Source organism: Balaenoptera musculus, chromosome 2 (assembly GCF_009873245.2).
Source record: "Balaenoptera musculus isolate JJ_BM4_2016_0621 chromosome 2, mBalMus1.pri.v3, whole genome shotgun sequence".
NCBI lineage: Eukaryota > Metazoa > Chordata > Mammalia > Artiodactyla > Balaenopteridae > Balaenoptera > Balaenoptera musculus.
This window is the reverse complement of record NC_045786.1, coordinates 138,493,306-138,516,733: the sequence shown is the minus strand read 5'-3', so window position 1 is coordinate 138,516,733 and position 23,428 is coordinate 138,493,306. Positions and strand designations below refer to the sequence as shown.

The window sequence follows — 23,428 nt, the reverse complement described above, 5'->3', positions numbered from 1 at the left end:
GAATGGGATAACAGGTTCCACTGGGTCATTTTGCAGTCCCCTCACTCCCCCACCAAAGAACCAGCATGCAAAGAAAGGAATAGCTATGTTGACAGAGGTAATTGTCCACCTAGGGTTTCCAATATACACTGGGGTTGAAAGAACTATGTCCGTAATTCAGGACTTAATGGAGCATCTCTTGGTGCTTCCATGGCCAGCGATAACCATAAATGGGCAACTGCAGCAACCAGGATCCAATAAGAGTAAAGCGACTAAAGGCTCTAATCTTTCCTGTGTCAGTTCTCCTATCTCCCATTCCTGTTCCCTTGGATCACTTTCCAAAATAAACCACCTGCTTACAAGCCCCTGTCTCAGGTTCTGCTCTCTGCTGTAAAGCTGGTAAGTCATTAGGAGGAGAACACAAGGGGGAAGAATAATTTTTTTAGGACAATAATTTTATCCAAAAGCCAGGCAATTCTTCAAATTGTGAATGGATAAACTAACTGCTGTGCATGAGTCTGACAGACTATTACTCAGGAATAAAAAGAAATGAACTATTGATACAAGCAGCAGCAGGAATGAATCTCACACGCATTATGCTTAGCAAAAAAAGGCCAAACTCAAAAGGCCACAAACTACCCGAGTCTGTTTATATGACATTCTGAAGATGGCAAAACAGATTAATAATTGCCACAGGCTGGAGGTAATGGAAGGGGCTGACTACAAAGGGGCATATGGAACTTTCTTGGGTGGTGGAAATGTTCTAAGTCTTGATTTCAATGGTGGTCATGTGACTGTATGCACTTGTCAAAACGCAGCAGACTTTATACCAGAAAGAATGATGGCAGTCCCCAAATAAGTAAATAGTTGCCACAGAGATTATGCATTCACTCTTCAGCCCCTGGATGATTTTCCCTGGACAGGTTATAAAACTTTTAGGATCACAGTCAGTTATAAAGTTGAGTCTAGAAAGGGAGAAGGAACCACAGTTGTTCCAAGAGTAAACACAGAGAAGGAGACGGAAAAACCTGTAAGCAGCCAGAATAGAAACTAAAACAGGAAAGACTTTTGGATCTTTGGTACAAGGGGAAGAAGACAGCCTTACCCCTCCCATATCTTTGAAGACGTGCCTTTATTCTAGCACACTGTGATCAGTGAAGCATAAAATGATGATCCTGAATAACCAAAATGAATAATTAAATTAAGCAGATTCTGCTTAAGAAAAGAGGGAGGTAAGATTTTAGGGGGAAAAAACCGGTAAATCAAAATTTAAATTAATTTTTGAATTTGTAAATGTAAACAAGCATTTAAGTTTTCAAAAATCTACTTACACAAAACCTTTCTTCCATAAAGATACTGGATTGTTGTATTAGTACAGACGTTTTTAAAAGCAGAATTTCATTTTGTCACATGTAAAATCACCAACCATGCCAACAGAATCTTGCATGTACAGGTATTTAGATGATATAATTTTTATTGAATGGATAAAAGCTATTTTAAAATCTTACATCAATTTGGCATGTGTAAATGTCATTTAAGTTGACAGTTTAGTGGTTAAAAACAGAGTGTACATCTGAATCTTCTATCACTTATGAAGTTGAGCAAGTTACTCAATCTCACTGTGTCTCACTTTCTTCATCTATAAAATGAGAACGATAATCTCATCCTCATAGGATTCTTGCGAGGATAAATGTAAATACATGTAAAGTGCTTAGAACTATGCCTGACACGTGCTCAATTAAGTGCCCATTAAGTGTTAGCAGTTGTTGTTATTATTGTTATTACGTGAGAACATATTTTGTTGGTGTTATTCTTTGAAAAACACATTTTGTTAGCAGATATTGTCAAATACTTGTATGGATAACTACAAAAATAACTACTATTAAATAGCTACTAAAATATGATTGCCAGTGGGCAGAGGGCAAGAGAAAGATAATGTAATAAAATAAAAAGAATAAGCTTAGGATTAGCCTAAACCTGGATGTGAATTAGAGCTGTCCCTCAAGAAATACTAAGTGCCCACTAAGTGCAAAGCCCTGTTCAGATTCTAAAATTACAGTGTGAGCAAAACAGATGTGTCCCCAGCCCATAGCCCCAGTTTAATCACTAGCTTGGAGGCTTGTACCAACTTAAATCTCTCAGTGCCTCAGCTTCTCCATTTAGAAAATGGTGATAATAGGTAACTCCTGAGGGCCATGCCAAGATTCAGCGGCATCACGTGTGAATTGCCTTCTTTTTTTTTTTTTTTTTTTTGGCCACGCCTCGCGGCTTAGTTCCCTGACCAGGGATGGAACCCGTGCTCCCTGCAGTGGGAGTGTGAAGTCTTAACCACTGGACCACCAGGGAATTCCCTGAACTGCCTTCTTAGCATAGCACACAGGAACACATTGCACAGAAGGACCTCAGTAAACCGTGCCATCGTGGATGGGAAAGAGCTGGAGGCTAGCGGCCCTGCTAAAAGGACAGTTTACAAAGTTCCTTGGAGTTTTAACATTCAAGAGACTATTTACTAACCAAACCCCAACAGCACCATCAAAATGATAGTCATTTTCAAGAATAACAAGTTTTAAGCAGGAAAATATGATAGTGCTAAACGTTTAAATCGTAAAGCAATGTCACCTACTGCTAATCAAGTATTGATTATATTTGTCTTAAGTAAATTCAGCAGAAATTTTAACAGGAATAAGAGAGAAGGGTTTTCATTTAATGTTCTGATTTGTACCTCATTTATACCTGGTCCTTTGGAAAGATTAAAGAATACCCTAAGGTATTTTTATACTATTTTAAATTTTCTTTCTAAATGTATGGGATGCCTAAGGCCTCAACCACGGTTAAATTAACATCTGTGATCAATATATATTACGGAGGTTTTCTTTGAGACAGTCTTCAGAAAGAACATCATACATATTTTTAGGTCAATACTTATTAACAATAGTAGTTAATTTCCACAGTTAACCACTATAATTAATTTCAAAATTAATTGGTTATTATGAATATTACCTTATTCTAACCTCTAGTGTGATGGAGAGACATTTTTAAGAGGGCTTAGCTTATCTGCACGATAAAGATTTTAAAGCTCATATGAGCAAGTAGCCACTTATTTCTAAGAATTATTTGACACCAAAAAAATGCCACTGTCATGAAAGAACTTGAATCATTCTTGAATCATTCCTTGGAGATTATTTTGCTAGGACCTGACCTCTATAAACATTTACAAGTTCCATACATGTGATGCAAACAAATGGTACAGGTTGAGGATTTGCTTTATATTAAAAAAAAAATGAAAATAATAAAACAATTTAAATGACATGTGTTAGTAAACTGTATGGTTTGACTGTTGCAAATGAAGCACTTACTTCTTCATGGATAAATTTCCACTCCTGCTTCAGTTCTTCACACCACAACTCCCATTCTTTAACAGCTTCCATCAAACTCAGCCATCTCTCCCATAGAGCAGATGTGCTTCTGAGTAAACAGAGGCTGTCACTATCTGTGCAGGTGGGTCTCAAGTGTCTGAGGACCCGTCGTACTTTCATGAGCTCTTCTTTGGCTGACGTGAGATTTGACACCAAGGCCTTAAGAAAGAAAAGAAAAGGAATAGGAGGGATAGAAGTTTTCTGAATTCAGAACTATTCTGAAACTTATAAACTATTCTAGTCTTGAACAATTAATGTTTTAAAATCATCCATAAGTATTACCTAATCCATTTTTTAGTCCTTTTTGGAAGTCAATTTGAGACAGATGAGAAGCATCTATGTATTATTATATTGCACATGAATTTGGAACTATGGGGACAAGTAATGACCTATAAACCAATTTTTCTAAGTAAAAATGTGTTTTCCAAGGTAAATATCCTAGAAGTTCATTTTCTTATTTTAACGTAAGTCTCGTATTTTACTAGATAGCTAATTTGTACAAAGCTTACTGTAATCAACCACCAACACATTATTTATGTTTTTTGGTTTTGTGTTTGTTTGTTTTGTGGTAGATGATAAGCACAGATGATTTAGAATGTCCTCATCCAAATGCTAATAACATAATACCATACACTGTAACAGATGAATATATGCAAAAACTAAAATTGCTCAGTAATAGAGTATAAGAAGTAACCAGAATTTAGCATTTCTGAAAGTTGCATTAAATGCTCTGTCATTGATCCAGCGATGTCCAACAAAACAACATGCAAGGTAACGCTTTAGAAAGAATGAATAAGGACAGGACGCTACTGGGGAGAAGACTGTCCTGTGAACACAAATGATTAAATTTCTCAGAACCAATGCCTCATTTTCCCCATAGCTTTTGGTTTAGGAATTTTGTTGAGTGTACAACTCAGGTTGAAGATTTCTGTGGGTCATAACAGAGCCACATCCCCTGATGCCTCCACCTGCTCTTTCTGCCAATTTTTTGCACAGAGTCTTACTGAGATTTGCAAGTTCTATTACCTTGCTCTGTTCCAAGCGCTCTAAAGCTTCTTTGTATGACACTGGCAATGGGGACATGGACTGCCCAAGAACTGTCTCCATCTGGCTGAGGTTAGTGCAAATTTTCTCTTTTATTTTTCTGTAGCCTTTGTAATTTTCAAGACACCTAGTGAGACACAGTTGGAAAAAAAAAAGTGATGTTAAATTTTATTTAGTGCAATAAATTCTGAACTTCCCAGAATGCATTCTGAACACTTAGTAAAAAATAGAATGTAATTCTCTTTTTGCTACTCAGTGTATTTCAACAAATATTTATATACCTGTTGTATTTATATTTATATATTTATATACCTGTTGTATTTATATACAACAAATATTTATATGCAGGTCCTGTGAGGAGGACTACCTCCTCCTCACAGGACCTGCATGAGACTTTTAATGCAAACTTTAACAGGCAGATAAGACTGTTCCTAAAACACCTAAACTGGAAAACTGCATTCTTGAGCACTGCTAATAAGGTGTAAATTGGTACAATTCTTGTAGAAAACCACTTAGTCTTAAAAATGCTCATAGCTTTTGATCCAACTTCTGCAATTAACCTTAAGGAATCAATCCTAACATAAGAAATTTATCCTATACCTTTTATAAAACCTTTTACACAGTAAAATCTTTTTACTTATTAGACTGTTAATTAAAATGGCAAAAATCAGAACACACTTTATGCTACCAAAAGATATGGTTAAGTAAATTACAACAATCCGTTCTATAAAATATAAGTTACAATTGCTTTTATATGAAGTTTTGCTACAATAAGGAAAAGAGCTCATTTTATAAAGTAAAGCAAAAGCAGCCTATTTTTATATAGTACAATGTTGTGCTATATTAAAAAAAAACACTATGAATAAAATTATGTATACAAAATAGATACAACCTAAATCCCCCACTGAAAACAATAAAAAATTCGGTATCAAAGATATATTTTTAAAAATTCTAAAAACACAATAATAGGGCTTCCCTGGTGGCACAGTGGTTGATAATCTGCCTGCCAATACAGGGGACACGGGTTCGAGCCCTGGTCTGGGAAGATCCCACATGCCGCGGAGCGACTAGGCCCGTGAGCCACAACTACTGAGCCTATGCGTCTGGAGCCTGTGCTCTGCAACGAGAGGCCGCGACAGTAAGAGGCCCACGCACCGCAATGAAGAGTGGCCCCCACTCGCCGCAACTAGAGAAAGCCCTCGCATAGAAACGAAGACCCAACACAGCCAAAAATAATAAATAAATAAATAAAATTTAAAAAAAAATTGTAAACACTAAAAAAAACACAAAAACACACAATAATAAACTGGCAAAGAATTAAGGAATATTCAGAGGCCCCAAACTATGTAAAAGTGGAAATACAGAGAAATAAGCTAAGCTCCAAGGCCAGTTTTTCACTTTGAGGACATTTGTCGAGTTTCAGTTTTGTTGACCTTCACCTGGAATGCTGGGGACAGAGGATAAAGCCCGGAGCACACCCAGGATGGATGTTTATTAGGACATCCCCTCTGTAAAGATAATTTGTAACACATATAACACAAAGACCAGCCTCCAAAATGTAGAATAAATCCCTACAAATCAACAAGAAAAAGCTAGACAACCCAATAAAAATTGTCTTGAACAGGCATTTTTCAGAAGATAAAATATGAAAGATGAAGAAATATTCACAAAAGAGGCTCAAATTCATTAACAGTAATAAAGATGCGAATTAAAACCACAATGAAGTATCACTTAACCATCAGACTGGCAAAAATTAAATCTCACAACGTTAAGTGTTGGTGAGGATATGGGACAATTGGAACATTAATATGTTGCTGGTTTGAGTAGAAATGGGTAAAATCATTTGGAATTAAAAATTTAAGATGTGCATACCTTTTGACCCAGCAATCACAATCCTAGTTATACACCCAAAGGAAGCTCTTGCATTTGCAAATGTTCCTAGAAGCACTGTTTGTGAATGCAAAAACTAGAAACAACCCAAATGTTTACCAACAGCTGGGTGAGTGAATATTTTACTACAGACAAAAACATGAATAAACTTCAGGATCATAATGGTAAGTTTGAAAAAATGAAGTCACAGAAGAATACATATACATGAAAACAGGACACAAACACGTAGTAAAAATATTTTTAAAAGCAAGGGCATGGTAAATAAAAAACAGGATAATGGTTACTTCTGAGAGGAGAAGGAAGGAGTACCCAAGAGAATTAAAAAATCATGATGTTTATCTTTGAACCTTTGGGTACAAAGGTGTTTGTTTTATCATTATTCTTTATACCATACTCAGACTTCTATAAACATTCTGTTTTAAGTACTCAATATTAATTAAGAAAAAATGAAATAAATGCAGTAGAATATTTGCCATGGTTTTCCTTAGTGATTTTTTTCTTACTTTTCCATATTTTCCAAATTATTTCTAATGTGTACATGTTAATTATAAACAAATCTATATTTTGTTCTTAAAGCATTACCTTTAGAAAGAAGTGCCTACCTTTCTACTTCAGCTTCCTTTACTTTGGCTGCCTCCCTCATGGCTGAGTTCTTAGAAACTAATTCCTGTAAAGTACACTCAAGTTGTCGTTTAGCTTCTGGGCTGGATATAGTCCCCAAATTCTCGGTGAGGTCCTGGATGTCTGCTATTGTGGATTTCAGTTCCTCTTGTTTGCAGCGAGGCATCTCTATTGATTCTTCTGGATTATCAAGGTCTACTCTATGGGATGCAATGATGGCTTCAAGGGCAGTGATGATCCCCATGGCCCTGGAGACTGCTTCATTATAGCGTGCCATATTTTCATAAGCATCATTCAAGACATTCTGGTGAATGGAAGATTAAATGCTGTGATGAAAACTGTCAAACTTTTGTCATTCTTGAATTTTTGTGATACATTCATAATATGTCTCTGTGTCATAAAGAGTGAGCATCTCACACTTATAGTTTAATAATATTACACTAATAGTTAAAAATGAATACATTTTTCTTTGCATAAAGAAAATGGTTTCCAGATTTGCTAAGAAATCTAATCTAAATTTTAAAATACATCTCATGAATCATGTCTAATGATATATGTTCCTGCTCTAGAACTCTTGTATTAGACTATGAATTACATAAAACAATTGAATATATTTAATGCATATAACCTTAAGCAATATCTGGCAGAAAAAAACTGAAAAGACACCCCCCCACACACACCAAACCTCTTGTATTTTTAAATTAATGGCTCTGCCACTAACTTTAGTTTTGAGCACATCACTTAATGTCTCCAGACCTCAAGTCTTCTCACTGAAATAACAAATAGCTGAAATAAATAACTTTAGAGGTCCCTTCCAGTCCAGCTCTAAACATATCCTTTTGGGGATTTATGTACATTGTTTCTGGAAACTGTATTAAAATCAAGCAGAGAATTTGTTAAGTACCAATTTAAAGAATGTATTAGGGTTCATATGACTTTATATTTCTATAGCATTTATACCTTAGCAAAATAGTTCAAATACATTATCTAACAACTCTTTGAATTAAAGAAGGGAGTTAACGTCCCCATTCTAGAAATTCAGTGTGACGATTCTGAAAACACAGTGAAGGGCATTATATTAAGAACAGTGTGTTTAAATGATGCCTAAGATATCTACCCTACTATTGCAGGAAAGGAGGGAGTTTGTTGTAGTCGCTCTGCAACGGAGATCAGCAAACTTTTCCTGTGACGGGTCAGACCGAATATTTTAGGTTTTGCAGGCCATACGGACTGTCACAACTACTCAGCCCTGCTGTTGTAGCAGGAAAGCAGCCATACACAAGCCAGTAAGGAATGGGCATAGCTGCGCTCCAATATAACTTTATTCGCAAAATCAGGTGCCGTGGGCAAATTCGGCCCATGGGCCTTAATTTGATGACCCCTGCTCTAAAATGACACAGATCTCAACATGAATCCTGGTTCTGTTATTATTTCAAGACCTTGAGAAAACTGTTGATGTTTCTGAACTTCAATTTCCTTATTTTAAAACGGGGCTAATAATAGCACCCATCTCACAGAGTTGCTATGAGGATTAAGGATAAAGTGTTCAGCACACTTCCTAGACACTGCAAGTTCTAAATAAATGTGGAGTTATTATCTTGGGTTCTTTATACCATATTTCTTCCACTACACTCTATTATTTCTGAAAAGCAAACAAACAAAAATCACAAACTTTTTGGTTTTGAGCGCAACAGAAGCTACGAGGGATATAGAAATAAAGGTGTCAAACTCATCTTTTTCCAAACTGTAAGGAACTGTATTTAGATGTAGAATGAGTTGGGATTATAAACTGGACCTTTGAAGTTCTTTAAAATGGCTATTCTCCTGTGCAGAATATTCCTATAGAACGTGTAACTTCTTGAGAAATGCGGATATTAACTAGAGTAAAACATAAAATCATGAAATTAAAACAAATACATTAACCACCTAATTAAAATACTTACTGTGCGCGAATCAATGCTTGCGTTAAGCTGCATGTGAAGATCTTCAATGTCATGTAATTTTGTCTCCACATCACTAGCTTCAGAAGAGTGTTCTTCTCTTTGCTTCTCAAGAACAGTCACAGCTTTAATGCTATCCATTTCTGCCTGAACTTGTTCTTGAAACATTTCACAATTAACTTTTTCATTTTGAATATGTTCAATTTGCAAATTTATAAGTAAAGGCTGTTGTAACTGAGATTTTATCTGATTTAAAACACGTAAGGAATTTTCTAGTTTGTCCTGAAAATTCTTTTCATCCATTTCTTTCGGTTGGGATTCCAGGACTATATTTTGGAGAACCTTGTGTAACTTATCATTTTCTTCTGCATACAGCTTTATTTGTAGCATTTCTTTCTCTTTGAATGAGTCATCAAAGTCCTTATTTTCACTTAGTTTCTTGATTATTTCATGATACAAGCACATGACTTTCCTGATTCTCTGATTCAAAATTTGAGCATTGAGCAGACTGCTTTCTGGTGGGGTGTTAGGCGTTGTTAGCAGTGCTTCAGCCCTTTTCTTAACTTGCAGATCCATAGCCCTCAATTTACCTAGTGATGCCTGATATTTGCCATATTCTGCCACAAATGTATCTAACTGCTTAATTTTTTCTTCAAGTTCCTTTTCTTTTTCAAGTATTTGGGTTTGTAATTGGTCAAGTTGGGACCAATCCCAATTTAGTCCTATACAGTCAAACACTTCTTTGAGTTTCAATACTTGTAGGATACTAGATCGAATACCAGTGATTTGGTCTTCAAGACGATACAACTCCTCTTTAACATCTGGATTTATTTCTGGATTTAGTAGCAGTTCATTGTGCTGTATATGGTCAACCTCCTTCTGAAGCACAGATGTTTTTTCATGAAATTCTCTATAAAAATTTATCTTGTGTTCTACTTCATTACATTTATTTTGAATGACTCTTTGTGTTCTGTTGGCTCTAGTCTTAAGATTTTTCAATTGATCATCTAGAAATAATCTTTCAAATACACTTAGATCTTTACAGATGTTTGTTTGTTCCTGAAGATGTGTTGCGATTACACTCTCAATTTCCTGCAATTCCTTCTGAGAAATGGTCAAAGTGACATACTGATGTTCTAGTTCAGCTTCTGTGGAGGTTGTTTCCATCTTGGGGATCATCAGTGTTTCATTTCCTTGAAGTGAAAGTTGAACCTTCCCTATTACCCCAACAAATTTGCTTCTTTCTTCCAATTTAAATTCTAATTGCTGTGATCTTTGAGTTGATTTTAAAACTAGCATTTGGTATTGATTCTGTAAGTCCTGTAGGAGGTTATTTAAATCACTGCTCTCATATACTGTAAGGTTAGGAATATTATCTTTGACCTCTTCAACCAATGACTCCACAACCTGCTGCTTGTCTAGAATGCCATCGTGCACCACCTTGCATTTTCTGATCTGTGAAAGAATATTGTCTGGGAGAAGGGAAATGGTAGGGACGAGTTCACCTAACAGATTTTTGACCCATAAGATAGCCTCTTTCATCTTGTACCTGGTTTCACACTTCTTGATCTGATTTTCCACCTCTATGTTTAATGGTTCCAATGCTTCTAATTGCTTCTGCAAATTATTTATTGCATCTTCTAAAATCTTCTTTTCTTTTTCTCCCCAAATCCTCTTCATCTGAAGTTCAGCTCGCCCCCTGAACACAGAAAATCTATGCTTGATAGTCTGGAGTTCAGTGGCCAAGGCAACCATGCTTTGATTCCCTTCTTCTTCTGGAGAGTCCAGCCTTAACTGCAGGCACTGCTGCTGCTGCTGCTGCAGAGAAATTTCAAGGTCTTGAATCTTACTCATGAGAAACATAAACTCATCATGTCCCACCACTTGCTGAGAATACTTCTTCTGGACCAGTTGTTCCATTTGCTCCCAACCATGTTCAAGTTGCTTCATCTGGCTTTCCAACAGCTTCTTATCCATGTCAGTCAGACAGTTTGATAAATTTTCCCATTTGATTTTCATCTTGCTTAAAGAATCTTTCTCTTTTTCTATTGATGCCAGTAATTTTTTAATTTTGTCCATATAGGTTGCACTGTCCAGTGATCCCCTAGCAAAAGAAGAAAAATGGAACTGATTAATATTTACTATACATCAACATGAGGTTAGCTGTCACTAAAAGAAATGAATTCTGCTTTGAATTCACAGAAGAGAAGATTAGGTTGTCTGTAAGAACACTCTGTCCTTAAAATAAAAATCAGAATCTTGTTTACTGTAGCTCTCAATTAATGTGTGACAATGTAGAAAGCTTGTCTATAAAATGAGTATCATAAAAATGCAGAAGCACGGGAAGGGAGTGAAAAGTAAAGGGAAGAATGTATGTAAAAGTACTCTGTCACCTGTAAAGTACTTGTACAAAGTTAGGCTAGGACTAAGCGAAATTACAACATCCAACCCCTTTGTTATCATCTTACCAACAATAATGATAAAGATATTGACTAAGAAGGTACAATCATCAGGCTAAGCTTTTAAATATAAAATTGTTTCCTCAAAGGATGTCACTGAAAGTGAACCCCATTTAGGCAAAAGTATAAAATAAAACTTTTTAATAATGAGAAAATGTTTACAAGTTATGACTATATCTACAATCTTCAGCCATCATTTTCATAGCCAAAAGGAGTACATACATGTAAAAAGAAACCATTACAATACATATATATTCCTTATGTTCCAAACTATTTAAACCAAGTATGTTAATATTAAACAATTGTATTGATAATGTTTCTGCCCCCCTCCCATAGTTTAGAATAATCTCTTGGCAAAAAAATGCTAAATTCCATAGAACTTAAACTTAATTTGCAGATATTTATAGTGTGAGTTAATAGTTTAATAAATTAATTTGTAAAATTAATATAATTTAATCGTAAAATTAATATGAATATTTTTTTGCATGAAACCAACAGAATTTTCTTCAATGGTTTCCATATGAAATTAATTTCCACACTGTAGTACTAAAATCATAATATTCTTTAATAGTGTAAACTCTTAACACCCGGGGCCTGTCCAAGGCAGTGGAGCCTATGGTTGAATACAAAGAATGCACATCCTAAATTCTTATACTTACACTTTTAGACTTTCCTTTTCTGTCAAAAAGGCTTTCATCGAGGATTCAACTGCTGCGAGGTGTTCCTGAAAATCTTTAAGGAGACAGTATTGGCTTTCTTTCTTTTTCTTCAAAGTAATAAGTGCCTGAAGCAGATTGTCCAAGTGCTGCACTGAATACCTTTCACTGTGGGGAAACAAGGCACTTGTTTCTGCTTTCTTAAGATATTCAATTTGTTCGAGTGGTTCAATGGCTGCTTTCTTTGCTTCCAACTGGGTACATAATTCCTAAAAACAAGTCAAGGAAATCAATAAATATACACTCACTCATTCACTCATTAATTAACTCATTTATTTTTTTCCCTTTGCTCTTTCCTTTCAGTAACACATTCTATCCCAAGAAGATGTTTTAAATATTTCATTTGCACACAGAGAAACTAAGGTCCTGACATTTAAAAGATTTTCTTTTACTAGAGTCATGTTAAAATGTAGACTAACACTCACCATTGGTCTAATGTTTAATAGCAAATTGGTCACCCTATTGTGTTAAAAGATTCTACAATGTCTAAAGAAGATTTATCTTCTTTTATTATTTACATGCATCCCCTCTCTTTCTTGTTTTAGATACATGTTTACTGTTACGTAAACTTAGCTAAAATTGTAAGGGTCATTTTAAAAAACATGGTCATGTATTGGACTTTTAGATGCCTTTCCACAGCTATGTAAACACAGCTGTAAAAACAAAGAAGGAGTATCCCATAATGCTGATAATCAGGAAAAATAAAAGGAATTTGTCAGAATCAGAAAAATACATAGGACTAAGAAAAGGAATGATGACAAGTCAGAATCTCCAAATTTTCTTACTGAATAAGTAAGCTTTTAGGAACTTTGTGAAAGAGAAGACTAATGTTCATTAAACTCTTACACTTCTTAAATGGAAAGGTTTATACAACTTACTGATTAGTACATAATTATATAGTTACCAAACTGATCATCAGTCAAAGGTTAAATAAGACTTTTCATTCTGTGAAAGCAATTTTTTGGTAATTAAAATATACTGTATTGTACTGGATAAATGATGCAATCATGTTGTCAGTATTTTTCTTGTTTCCATACCTCTATCTCTTTTAATTGTTCATTTCTTAACGTAACATCTAATTCTAAAGGTTGATTTTGCAGCTCATTGACTTTCTGCTCATCTTCAGTGGTTTTCATGCTTTCTTGAACATCAAGAGGAAGTTGTTTTGACAAAACCATTTCCACAGCTGAATTCTGAAAACATAAAAAGATTAATTGCTGAATAGTCTACCTTCCAAATAAGTAATTTTTATTTTTCTTGATGAAATAATTCCAGTTTCTTCTATTTACTCAGATTCAAGACTTTTCACAAGTATATCTGGCCACTACCAAAGAGGATTTTTCCATGCAATATTTAATGCTAATATTGGTATCCCAAGAAAAATGAAACTTTTTTGACAAGACAGTATAGGATCTGGCATTGCTCAGTTATATACTGAGGAATATCTACAGTCTTAAAGAAAGAAAACGGATATGGAAAAAGCAAAAGTTCCAAAGTTTATACTTAGTATTCACCATAATGCAGAGGGCTGGGCAAATAAATAGGCATTCAATGGTACCCACTGGTAGTTTAAAATAGTAAGTGGACAGATGAAGAAAACACCAAAATACCAAAATTTCATGATATTAAAAATGTTATGCCTAGGGACTTCCTGGCAGTGGTTAAGATTTTGCCTTCCAATGCAGGAGGTACGGGTTCCATCCCTGGTCGGGGAACTAAGATCCCACGTGCCTCGCCAAAAAAACCAAAACATAAAAAAAAAAACAAAAAACCAGAGCAATATTGTAACAAATTCAATAAAGACCTTAAAAAAAAATGGTCCACATCAAAAAAATCTTTACAAAAAAAAAAAAGGAATTTCCTTCTTAAAAAAAAAGGTTATGCCTTAAATTACATAAAGGCAAGAATTCCAATTCTGGGTATGGCAGAACAGGTTATATATGGGGTAATCTGATCTTTTCTGAAAGCTCTAAGAAATTGAGGTTCTCAGTAGGATATATAGAGACGCCATTTCAACTCATTTATTCATTCTTTCAGCAAATATTTGTTGAGCACTTACATACAACAGGCACTTTATCAGTAATTTTAAAAGATTTCCCATTATTTTGCTAAGGTATTAGTTTTTATTTTCAGGTTACTTTATAAGTGAAATATCATTTAATTTTGCCATATACTTTCATGTCAGTAAAAACCTTTGAGGTATCAAGTCTGTGAATAAAATGTGTCCACATCTCCAAACAAGGTAGAAATTGCTGTTTTAGTAGTAGATAGTAGATACATTACTAGATAGTAATGTAAGATGTTAACAATAGGGGAAACTGGGTAAGGGATATATGAGAACTATCTGTACTATCTTTGCAAGTTTTCTGTCAATGTGAAACTATTCTAAAATTAGAGTTTATTTAAATAAAACAGATACTGTCTGGAGCTTCACCAATACTAACTGGTAAGAAAATTAAAGCTGACCAGTGTTACTGGTTTTGAAGTATTTACTTGGCACTTAGCACAAGTCACTTCTACAAGGCTGCAAATAATTGAAATGATTTTGCAAATTTCCTCCATTTCCAATTTATTCGTGCAAACTATGGTTAAAATCTCCATGGAAGGCAGCATCTCGGGTGGGGTGGTGGGGGGGAAGATCCAGGAAGGCTGTGAGAGGAAAGGACAGAGGTGCTACACCACAGATTTCATTGGCCCATGGGTGCTCTGTGCCATGAACTGCAATTCTACGAGGTGGACGCCTGCCTCCTTTTCATCTGATGGCTACTGTGGCTTACAGCACCCAACAAATCCACTTGTAGGGCAAGAGCTCCTGAGCTAAAGGCATAGCTACTAAACCCAGGAAAACTTTACTTCTTATCAATAATTTATTAGGAATTCAGAGCCCTGGTCTCTCTTACCTGATGGACTGGTCACTTTAGGACTAGCCACATTTATAACCTGCCATTTGTAATCTGCCTTCCGTGGTCGGGGAGAGCATCCTAAAAAACCTGAAATCACCCCATAACACCATTTGTTTACCAAATCCAAAAGCCATGTTTCCACTCTGGCAGAAAATCCAACAGAATCCCTCAAACGAACATTTTAAATTTAAAAGGTAACATTCCTTTGCTCATGCCCGAGAGGTTAGAACACAGGCTCATGCCCTGATTGGCTCCTGGAAAGATTTTCATATTTCATAACCAGTGATCATTTGCTCACCACCCTTAGCTGTATGTTATTTTTATTTTGCAGGCTCATTTGAAACATCTTATTTTAAATTATAAGAGAATTCAAATATATTTAAAACAACAGAATATAACAGATAATCATTACCCATGACACAGATATAACTGATATAATTTTCTATATTAAAAATATAATTTAAAGCCCAGCCCTCAACCCTTTCTCATCTCTTCCTCCCTAGAACTAACCACTATTCTAAAATCCACACATACTTGTCTTTATACTTTGACTACATGTGTTAATATTCATACAGCATTGTTTTATATATTTTTAATCCTTATAAAATTGGAATCATACATGTATCATTTTACAACTTACTTTCTTCACTCAGCGGTATGTTTTGAGGTTTATCATGGTGTCAGATATAAATCCCATTCAGTCATTTTACGTTTGTATACTGTTCTGCTATCTGAATGAACACGACTTATTTGTCTGTCAGGCTACTATGGACATTATCATTGCTTCCAACTTTTCCTACTATAGATATTACTGTGATAAACACCCTTGTTTTAGGCCTTCTTGCACATATGTGTGAGTTTCTTTGGGACGTTTTCCTAGAACTGAAATTACTCCTTTTGATTCTCGATAGACAGCTATTGATTTGTTCCTACCAGCATGGTAAAAGAATTTGAATTTTCCCTAATCCTCTCTGGTATTTGGTACTAACAGACAATAATTTCTGCCAAAACATTGGGTGTGAAGTTGACATCATTATTGTTTTATGCTCCCTGGTCATATGAGTCTTACCTCCTGTGGATTACTTTTGCATGATCATTGTCTATTTTTTATTGGGTTGTTTATAATTTCTGGTGTTCTTTTATATACTGGATACTAGCCTTCTAACCGTTTTCTGCATTGCAATTATTATCTCTCAGTAGATTGTCTTTAAACTTTATATATGGTATCTTTTGTTGAATATGACTTTAATGTTTTAATGCAGTCAAATTTATCAATCTTTTCCTGTTTGGGCTTCTGCTTTTAGGGCCTTTTTAAGAAAAAAATCTCCTATACCCTGAGATCTCATAAATATAATGTATTTCTGTAATAATTTACATAATAATTTATTTTTATTTAGCCTGTTCAAGGTTCTCTGTCTTCTTGAAATTGAGAATTCATATTATTCTTCAATTCTGGAAAATACCCAGCCTTTCTTTTCCTCCATTCTCTCTATTCTCTCCTTCTAGAACTCCTACCAGAATTGTGTTTGACCGTCTCATTATAGCCACTGGGTCCTTAAAATCTCTTTCCTCTTTTCCATCTCTTTAGAGCTCTGTGTTGGATTGTGGGTAATTTTCTAACATATTTTATTGAACTAATTCTCTCTTCAAGCTGTATCAAGTGTGCTACTTGGCCAGAGCAATCTTAATCTCAATGACTTAAAAAACATTATTGAAGTTCCATATGGTTCTTTTTCAAATCTAACCTTTTTTCTCAAAGTATTTTATTCTCTCATTATGATTTCAAATCCATCTATCACTAACCATTTAAAATGTATTATTGTATAATATCTTTCAAACTGCTGCACTGTCTCACTATCCTAGTGTATTAATTCCTCTCAATTTTAGTGATGAGGACTCTTCTGGTGGAATGTTCCTTTGTGTTATTGATTGATTGACTGATTCATACTAACTCAGGGTTATCAGACTTTTTTTTTTAAACTACATTGTGGGAATCCCCATGGACTAATGGGTAGAACTGACCGCTCCCCCTTATGCAGATTTGTGCTTGCTTCTTCCAGGTACTGCAAGGAGATAAATAGACAGAGGCTCATTTACATGTTAATTTCTTAACTTGAATTGCTCCACAATGCAAGTAGTATAGATTTGGACTCTAAACCTGTTTGAGATATAGGATGGTTCTGATTTCTCATGGGAGACCCTCTTTTCCCACCCACAGTCAGAATAAGTAGGTCCTAGTCCTTTCTCTGGGTTAGAGATTTTCTTGTTGGCCTTTCTCCCTTTCTCTTCAAGGGCCCTGCCAATTCTGGAGTATCCACTCCAATGCATGGACTCTCATGAGCCCTTATGAACTCTAAGCCCCGGGACGTCTGATTCTTTCCCTTCTCCACTTCTCCTGGAATTTCTCTTTAAAAAAAAAAAATCTACGATCAGTATAAACTTAAGACAAAGTATAACTTAATAAGCATACATATTGAACCTCTGAGCATAAATGGAATTTTCAAAGTTAATAATAAATTTAAAGTAGAAAATGACCATTCTATCAAAAGCCTGGTTCTGATATATTGCTAACTATATTTACTTTTTTAAAAACTGTTGCTTTTTTTCAACCATGTATCTTTTCTTTGAGTTTGGCCTGTTTGGAAAAGAACAGGAGAAAGAATATCATCAATTCTCCTAAAGGGTAGGACTGTGATACTGTCATTTTTATGTCCCTTAATTCACAAAGTAAACATTTTACTTTAACATTTAAAACACTGAGCTTTAAGTAACTGAGCATTGTCTCTGGCTTGCGCAAACCTAGCAGCACAGTCAAGAGGTAAAGACCGTGACAGCTTCACTATCCTTTTTCCCATTCAGGGGCAATGGCCCCGTGGCTATAATAATTCTGTGACAGTGAGAAGCTACATCTATCACTTATAACCTGCCAACATTGGGACAGTGTCATACATACTCTAGAGGATATATTTCTTTCTTCTCTAAAGCATTCCAACATGAAGTAGTAAAAAACAATTCTAAGCATAAGCAAACATCCATCACTTTTAGAGACAAAACCGAATGGCAGATCAGGTTAATCTCAGAGGCTGCCTCTTTCTCTTAGCCTATTGTCTAAAATGTTAACGTGACCCTTAACGCACTTAAGACTCAGCCAGCCCTGCCTACCTCCCAGGCCTCACCTCTGTCCTTCTCCCCTCCTCCTCCCCCTATGCAGCGGCCGTATTCCAGTTTCTGACTCCTCACGCTCTCTCCCCCCACAAGAGGAAATTCTACTTTCTCTGCCAAGAGTGCTCCTGACACCCAGCTCTGAGCTCTGTTATCTCCAATCCACCCTGCTGGTCTCAGGTCAAGTGTTGTTTCTTTAGAGAAGCTCTCTGAACTTCAGAGAACTACAGTTCAAGCCAGCCTCCTTTATTATAGATTATCATGGAAACGTGTTCCTTCCTTTAGTTGCTGTAATTAGCCTCTCATCAGTTAATTAGTTGATTAATGTATGTCTCCTCCTCTAGACCAGAAGCTCTATGAGAATAGAGACCACGTCTATTTTCACTCACCGATGGACCCTAACTGCCCGTTCAAGAAATTTTTACTGAATGGATGTATAGATGAATTCACATTAGAAAAAATAAATAAATAAGAGAATTTCATTTAGTCTTCGATTGCCAAGATTAACAATTTGTGGTTTATAAAGTAGAGTTGGAAAGAAATTGAGGACCCATCAATCTAGCAGCTGTGGACCAGAGATCTGTTAGGAATTACAGGAACAGGGCTTGGTTGGGCTTAACGAGAGTAGAGAAGGTTTGAAACACGCACGAGAACTGGAGTCAAATAGCATACTGGCATATTAAACCTCAATGAACAACCCACGTAACACATTCAATAAAACTGAGGTAGACCACCAAGCATCAGGCTGGGTAGAGGCGCCTGGCTCTAGTCCCAGCTCTGCTAGAATGAGAACTTGGCTGATTAACATCTTCTGAATTTAATTCCCTAACCTGAAACACAGGGTTAGGATAGAAATTTTCTAAGGTTTCTCAGCCTAAGATTTCAGGACTCTGGAGCGCGTTCTCAAATGCATGCTGCTTGTAGATGTTAATACCATGTATACCATGTAAGTCACTTGTCCTGTAAAGAAATAAATCTTGGATTGAGAAAAATACTTCTAGAGTAAGAAACAAGATTTGCATCCTGGCCAGAAGAGCAAAGTAATACACTTGGAAGACAGAGTTGACAACTCTGCCCAACTACATGTTCCATTACATGTAGTTCCATTACATGTTCCATTACAAAATTTTTTTTTTACTGACTTACTAGGATAACCAACACCAGAAATAAACATCATTTACTCCAGGGCTGAAAACTCTTTCCTCCTTTTCATTCTAGTACTGACTCCCCTGAGTTTCTGGTCGCTCACCCACAGCTGGACACCTTGCATGTTTTGTATCTGTGATCATCCACTTTCCAGGATTTCTCTATGGGTGCCTTCTTAAATATTGAAATTATAAATGCTCAGAAAATGTTGAAAAGAACAAAAAATGATTCAGACATACTAAATTATACCTAATGACAGGGAAATTAAAGAGGTAATTATAGACAAACTTTTTTTTTTTTTAAGAGCAATTATGTCACATAGGTTGACATTTGGGAAGGAGTGGGCAAAAAAGATCATTCAATACAGGTTAAGCTGTAATGTTGCTTTATGAATTTTTAGAAAAATAATAAATGAAGAATGTATCAGTTTCCCTGTGTTTCCTTTTTATCATTTCCTTTTATGGACACCTGGAATCTTAAGAGATTAGTCAGTCCTCATTTTTTATCATATCCTAATTTGTTACTTCACTTAACCTATATAGAAAGGGGGAAATGGAAGACAGTTTTGCCTTTTCATATTTAAAAAATTTTAGAAATTCACCTCTGTAAAATTATCCAGTATGATCTTGAATTATAAGCACCCACACCCTTCAGACTGCATTTTGTAACTTCTTTTGTCTCTAAGTCTGCATTAATATTTTTGATATTAAAGAAAAGTTCAGCCAAAGGTCCGGATCTAAAATAGCTCCTAAATTTCAACTAAAATGGAATTCTTGGCAATGGATTCAAACATATACATGCTAAAATGGCAATTTTTGAAAAGTGCAATCACACTTTCAGCAACTCTAAGACCAAATGCAATTTATTAAAGAAATAATAAAATTAAATAAAACTTCCTAAAATTTTTTCTGGAGATGATTTTACATAATCTGATAAAAGCCCTTCTAGGCTCCAAAAAGGCACATGAAATGAGCATTAATTAGATATTTAATTAGTATTAGATTTTAAACTGTGACAATTGTATTCTCACTTCTAGCTGAATGACTAGCACAAAAGAGGTCTCAATAACTGTTTTTAATGAATTAAATGGTTATTTTCACTGTCACAATAGTTTTTGATTAATCAGATTTATAATTCTGTAAATTGTGCTTTTACGTGCTCTATGTATTCATTATATAGAGACTCTTGCTTAAGTAATTTACAACTGCGTCTTATATTTGTCACTTTGTATTATATTTGTCTATGCTTATTTTGATCTCTTATACTAGTTGTAGTTCAACTTTCAAACTGCTCTTGTATAGAGAACAAATTTGTAGTTACCAGTGGGGAGAAGTTAGGGGGAAGGAATAGGGGATTAACAAACTATTCGGTATAAAATAAGCTACAAGGATATATTGTACAACATGGGGAATATAGCCAATATTTTATAATATCTATAAATGGAGTATAACCTTTAAAAATTGTGAATCGCTACATTGTACATCTGCAATTTATATAATATGGTACAGCAACTATACTTCAATTTAAAAAAACTTAAAAAATAAAAAAATTTTTAATAAAATGAAAGTTAAAAAAAATTTTTTAAACTGCTCTTGATCTTGGTCTAATGTTACGTAGACTAAAGTAAATACAGTCAGTACTTAGTGTAGAGAAAATAAGAAGCACAGATTCAAGAAAAAAGATTCATGTTACAAAAGAGGGAAAAAAACGGTAAAATATTGCTAGAAATTAAAACTAGATTCCTCTAGGCCAGACCTGCAAAAATTATTTGAAGACTTAAGTCCCTCCATCTGCTCTAAAAAAAAATCATTCTAATGAAGTATCATAAATTATCAATAACTCATCATTCAAGATTAAGTGAAATCTTAATAAATAAAAAAATCTTATTGGGTTATGATCTTTATATAGTTTTCAATATACTCTATTGAATTTGGAGGGTTCACAGCCAAAATGGGTCTGAGAAGCTACTCTTAAAGTTATTAAGCAAATCCCTTTAGCAATGTCATGAATTAGGATAGAAAGCACTCAGGTATTTTTCCTTTTTTACTTATTTACTGCTCTTTAAATACCATTAAGAAAGTTTCTTTTACACGTACAGCTTCAAGAGTTTCACCACAGGGCCCTAATCCTTTAAGACATATTTCCTTAGCTCTATCTAACACTGTTTGTGGGATTTAGAAGTCTTCTCCGATGGCCAGAGAGATGCTCCGTTGGCATTTAACCTTGTTTTACACATTTCTAGAAAACCCTATCTGGTTCCTCTAATCCTCCATGATTTCTGCTCTAGGAAGACAACAGAAGTGCAGGCTCTCTTCATTCCTGTGTATCATGTATTCCATAAAAAGCCGATGAGGACCCACACCTGAATGGTCTAACCTTTGCTGCTGTCCCACTGGACCCTGGATTGTGAGAGGCTGACTCTCTTCAAATGTAGCTTACTGGATGGCTCTTTGTGCCTTTTCCATTTCAATCTCTAACCTATGAGAAAGCACTTTAAGAGCTACAGGAAAATGTACCCATTTGGATGTTTAGAGTGAAAACAAAACAACATTCTTCTTTCTTCTCCACAGGGACAATCAGGAGCCTGAATGTCGATATTCTCACACCAAATGATCTGACAACATTTAAAAATACATTTGCAGTACAGGGTTAACATAAGAAGAAAGGCCCCTATCCTTTCAAACGGTCTCTGATTTCATTATGAAATCAACCGAAAAAAAAAAAGACCCTAAAAAATAGGGCTGTTGGATTTTTTTCCTAAGAAATGTGGGTAGAGCACATTTTCTTTTGCCTTTTCCAATTTGCCTTTGAGCTCCTGATCCAGGAAACTGTAACTGATTACATATCAGAGAGAATAATAAACCTAAATTGATGACTGACATTTCTAACAGATGAACAGTAATATTTCACTGCTGAAATCCTGGACAGTTTTCTAAGGGCTCTTTTGACAAGTGGGCATCATAAATAGCCAGCAGATTGAGGGTTTAATTATGAAATCAGAAGGCTTGATTCACGACCCTCTTTTCAGAGTCCAACAACACCTCTTCATTCGCAGACACGACGTCTTAGAGATGCAATCACAAGCACTTACCTTATTTATTTCCCAGTCTTCCTCCAACTTTTCCACTGCAGCTGAGTCCTGAGTGGACTCCTGTACATCAGAAGTGACCTGCTCCTCTCTGCCTGGCAGAGGAAACTTTTCTTTCTTTTCTGTTGAGCATTTTGATTTGAGAATGCTGTTGAGACAATTTTCCATCTCCTGTTTAGCAGATTCAAGTCTGTTTTCCAAATCTTTCTGTTTACACTTAAGTGATTTTATATCATCTTTAATAATCTTCTGTCCCACTGAAGATGTATTTTGCTTGATGGATTTTGCTAAAGCTAAAATCTTCTCTAATGTGCCATCTTGTAAACGCAGACTATTCTCTAGTTCCTGTGAGTGGAGAAAAGATTGTCACAGAAGTATCACTGTTCAATTGTCACAAGAGTTAATTGACTTTTGTAAATCATAGCGAGTTCTGCTTCACTAGTGGAAAGTATAAAAAACTTATCAACCCATATCACAAAGAAGGAACTTTGGGCAAAATTTAAACCAATGTAGCAGCCCAGATCAAATTCTCTAACAGATTTTATAAGATGCTAGAAATGTATAAGAAGTAACAGAGAAAATTTTCACAACCCAGTTCCTGGAACATAGGAAATGGTCAACACATATTTGTTGAGTATATATTTTGTTCAAGATACTACATAATACACAAGTAATACTAAAATCAAACACAATCAAAACAATAATAAGTGCCTACTTTGTGCAAGGCCCTAAAAAGAATAAAAGAATCATTTAGAGTGCGCCTGCATGAATCTAGTGCTAATATTCAAAATTCAGAGCAAAGTTTAAATCAATCTATCGAATGCAATATCTTAAATATATTAGAAACTCAAACAATATTTACTAAATGCATGAATGGATGAGGCTAATTTGAGACCTCTACAACGCAAAAGGAATTTGATAAACTATAGCAGCTACTGATGTTACTACTGAAATAGAATAAGCCTTAAAGTTACTAGGTGAACTATATAGTACTTATTAGTCACTGTTCTAATGGAATATGCAATAAATATTCATTCATTCATCTAACAAACAGCAAGTATTAT

At 35.2% G+C, this 23,428-nt stretch overlaps 1 protein-coding gene across 7 annotated transcripts in view; it reads right to left on the bottom strand.

The window, feature by feature from the left end:
• SYNE2 (spectrin repeat containing nuclear envelope protein 2) overlaps window positions 1–23,428 on the bottom strand; it is a 313,385-nt gene that overhangs the window by 132,092 nt on the left and 157,865 nt on the right. For all 7 annotated transcript variants that reach the window (XM_036839615.1, XM_036839636.1, XM_036839653.1 and 4 more), the window contains 7 exons: window positions 22,368–22,709; window positions 13,103–13,258; window positions 12,009–12,274; window positions 8,894–10,994; window positions 6,932–7,254; window positions 4,422–4,566; window positions 3,336–3,554 (listed from right to left, as the gene is read on the bottom strand). In XM_036839615.1, the coding sequence (XP_036695510.1) occupies window positions 3,336–3,554; window positions 4,422–4,566; window positions 6,932–7,254; window positions 8,894–10,994; window positions 12,009–12,274; window positions 13,103–13,258; window positions 22,368–22,709 (3,552 nt within the window). The remainder of the gene's footprint in view (window positions 1–3,335; window positions 3,555–4,421; window positions 4,567–6,931; window positions 7,255–8,893; window positions 10,995–12,008; window positions 12,275–13,102; window positions 13,259–22,367; window positions 22,710–23,428) is intronic.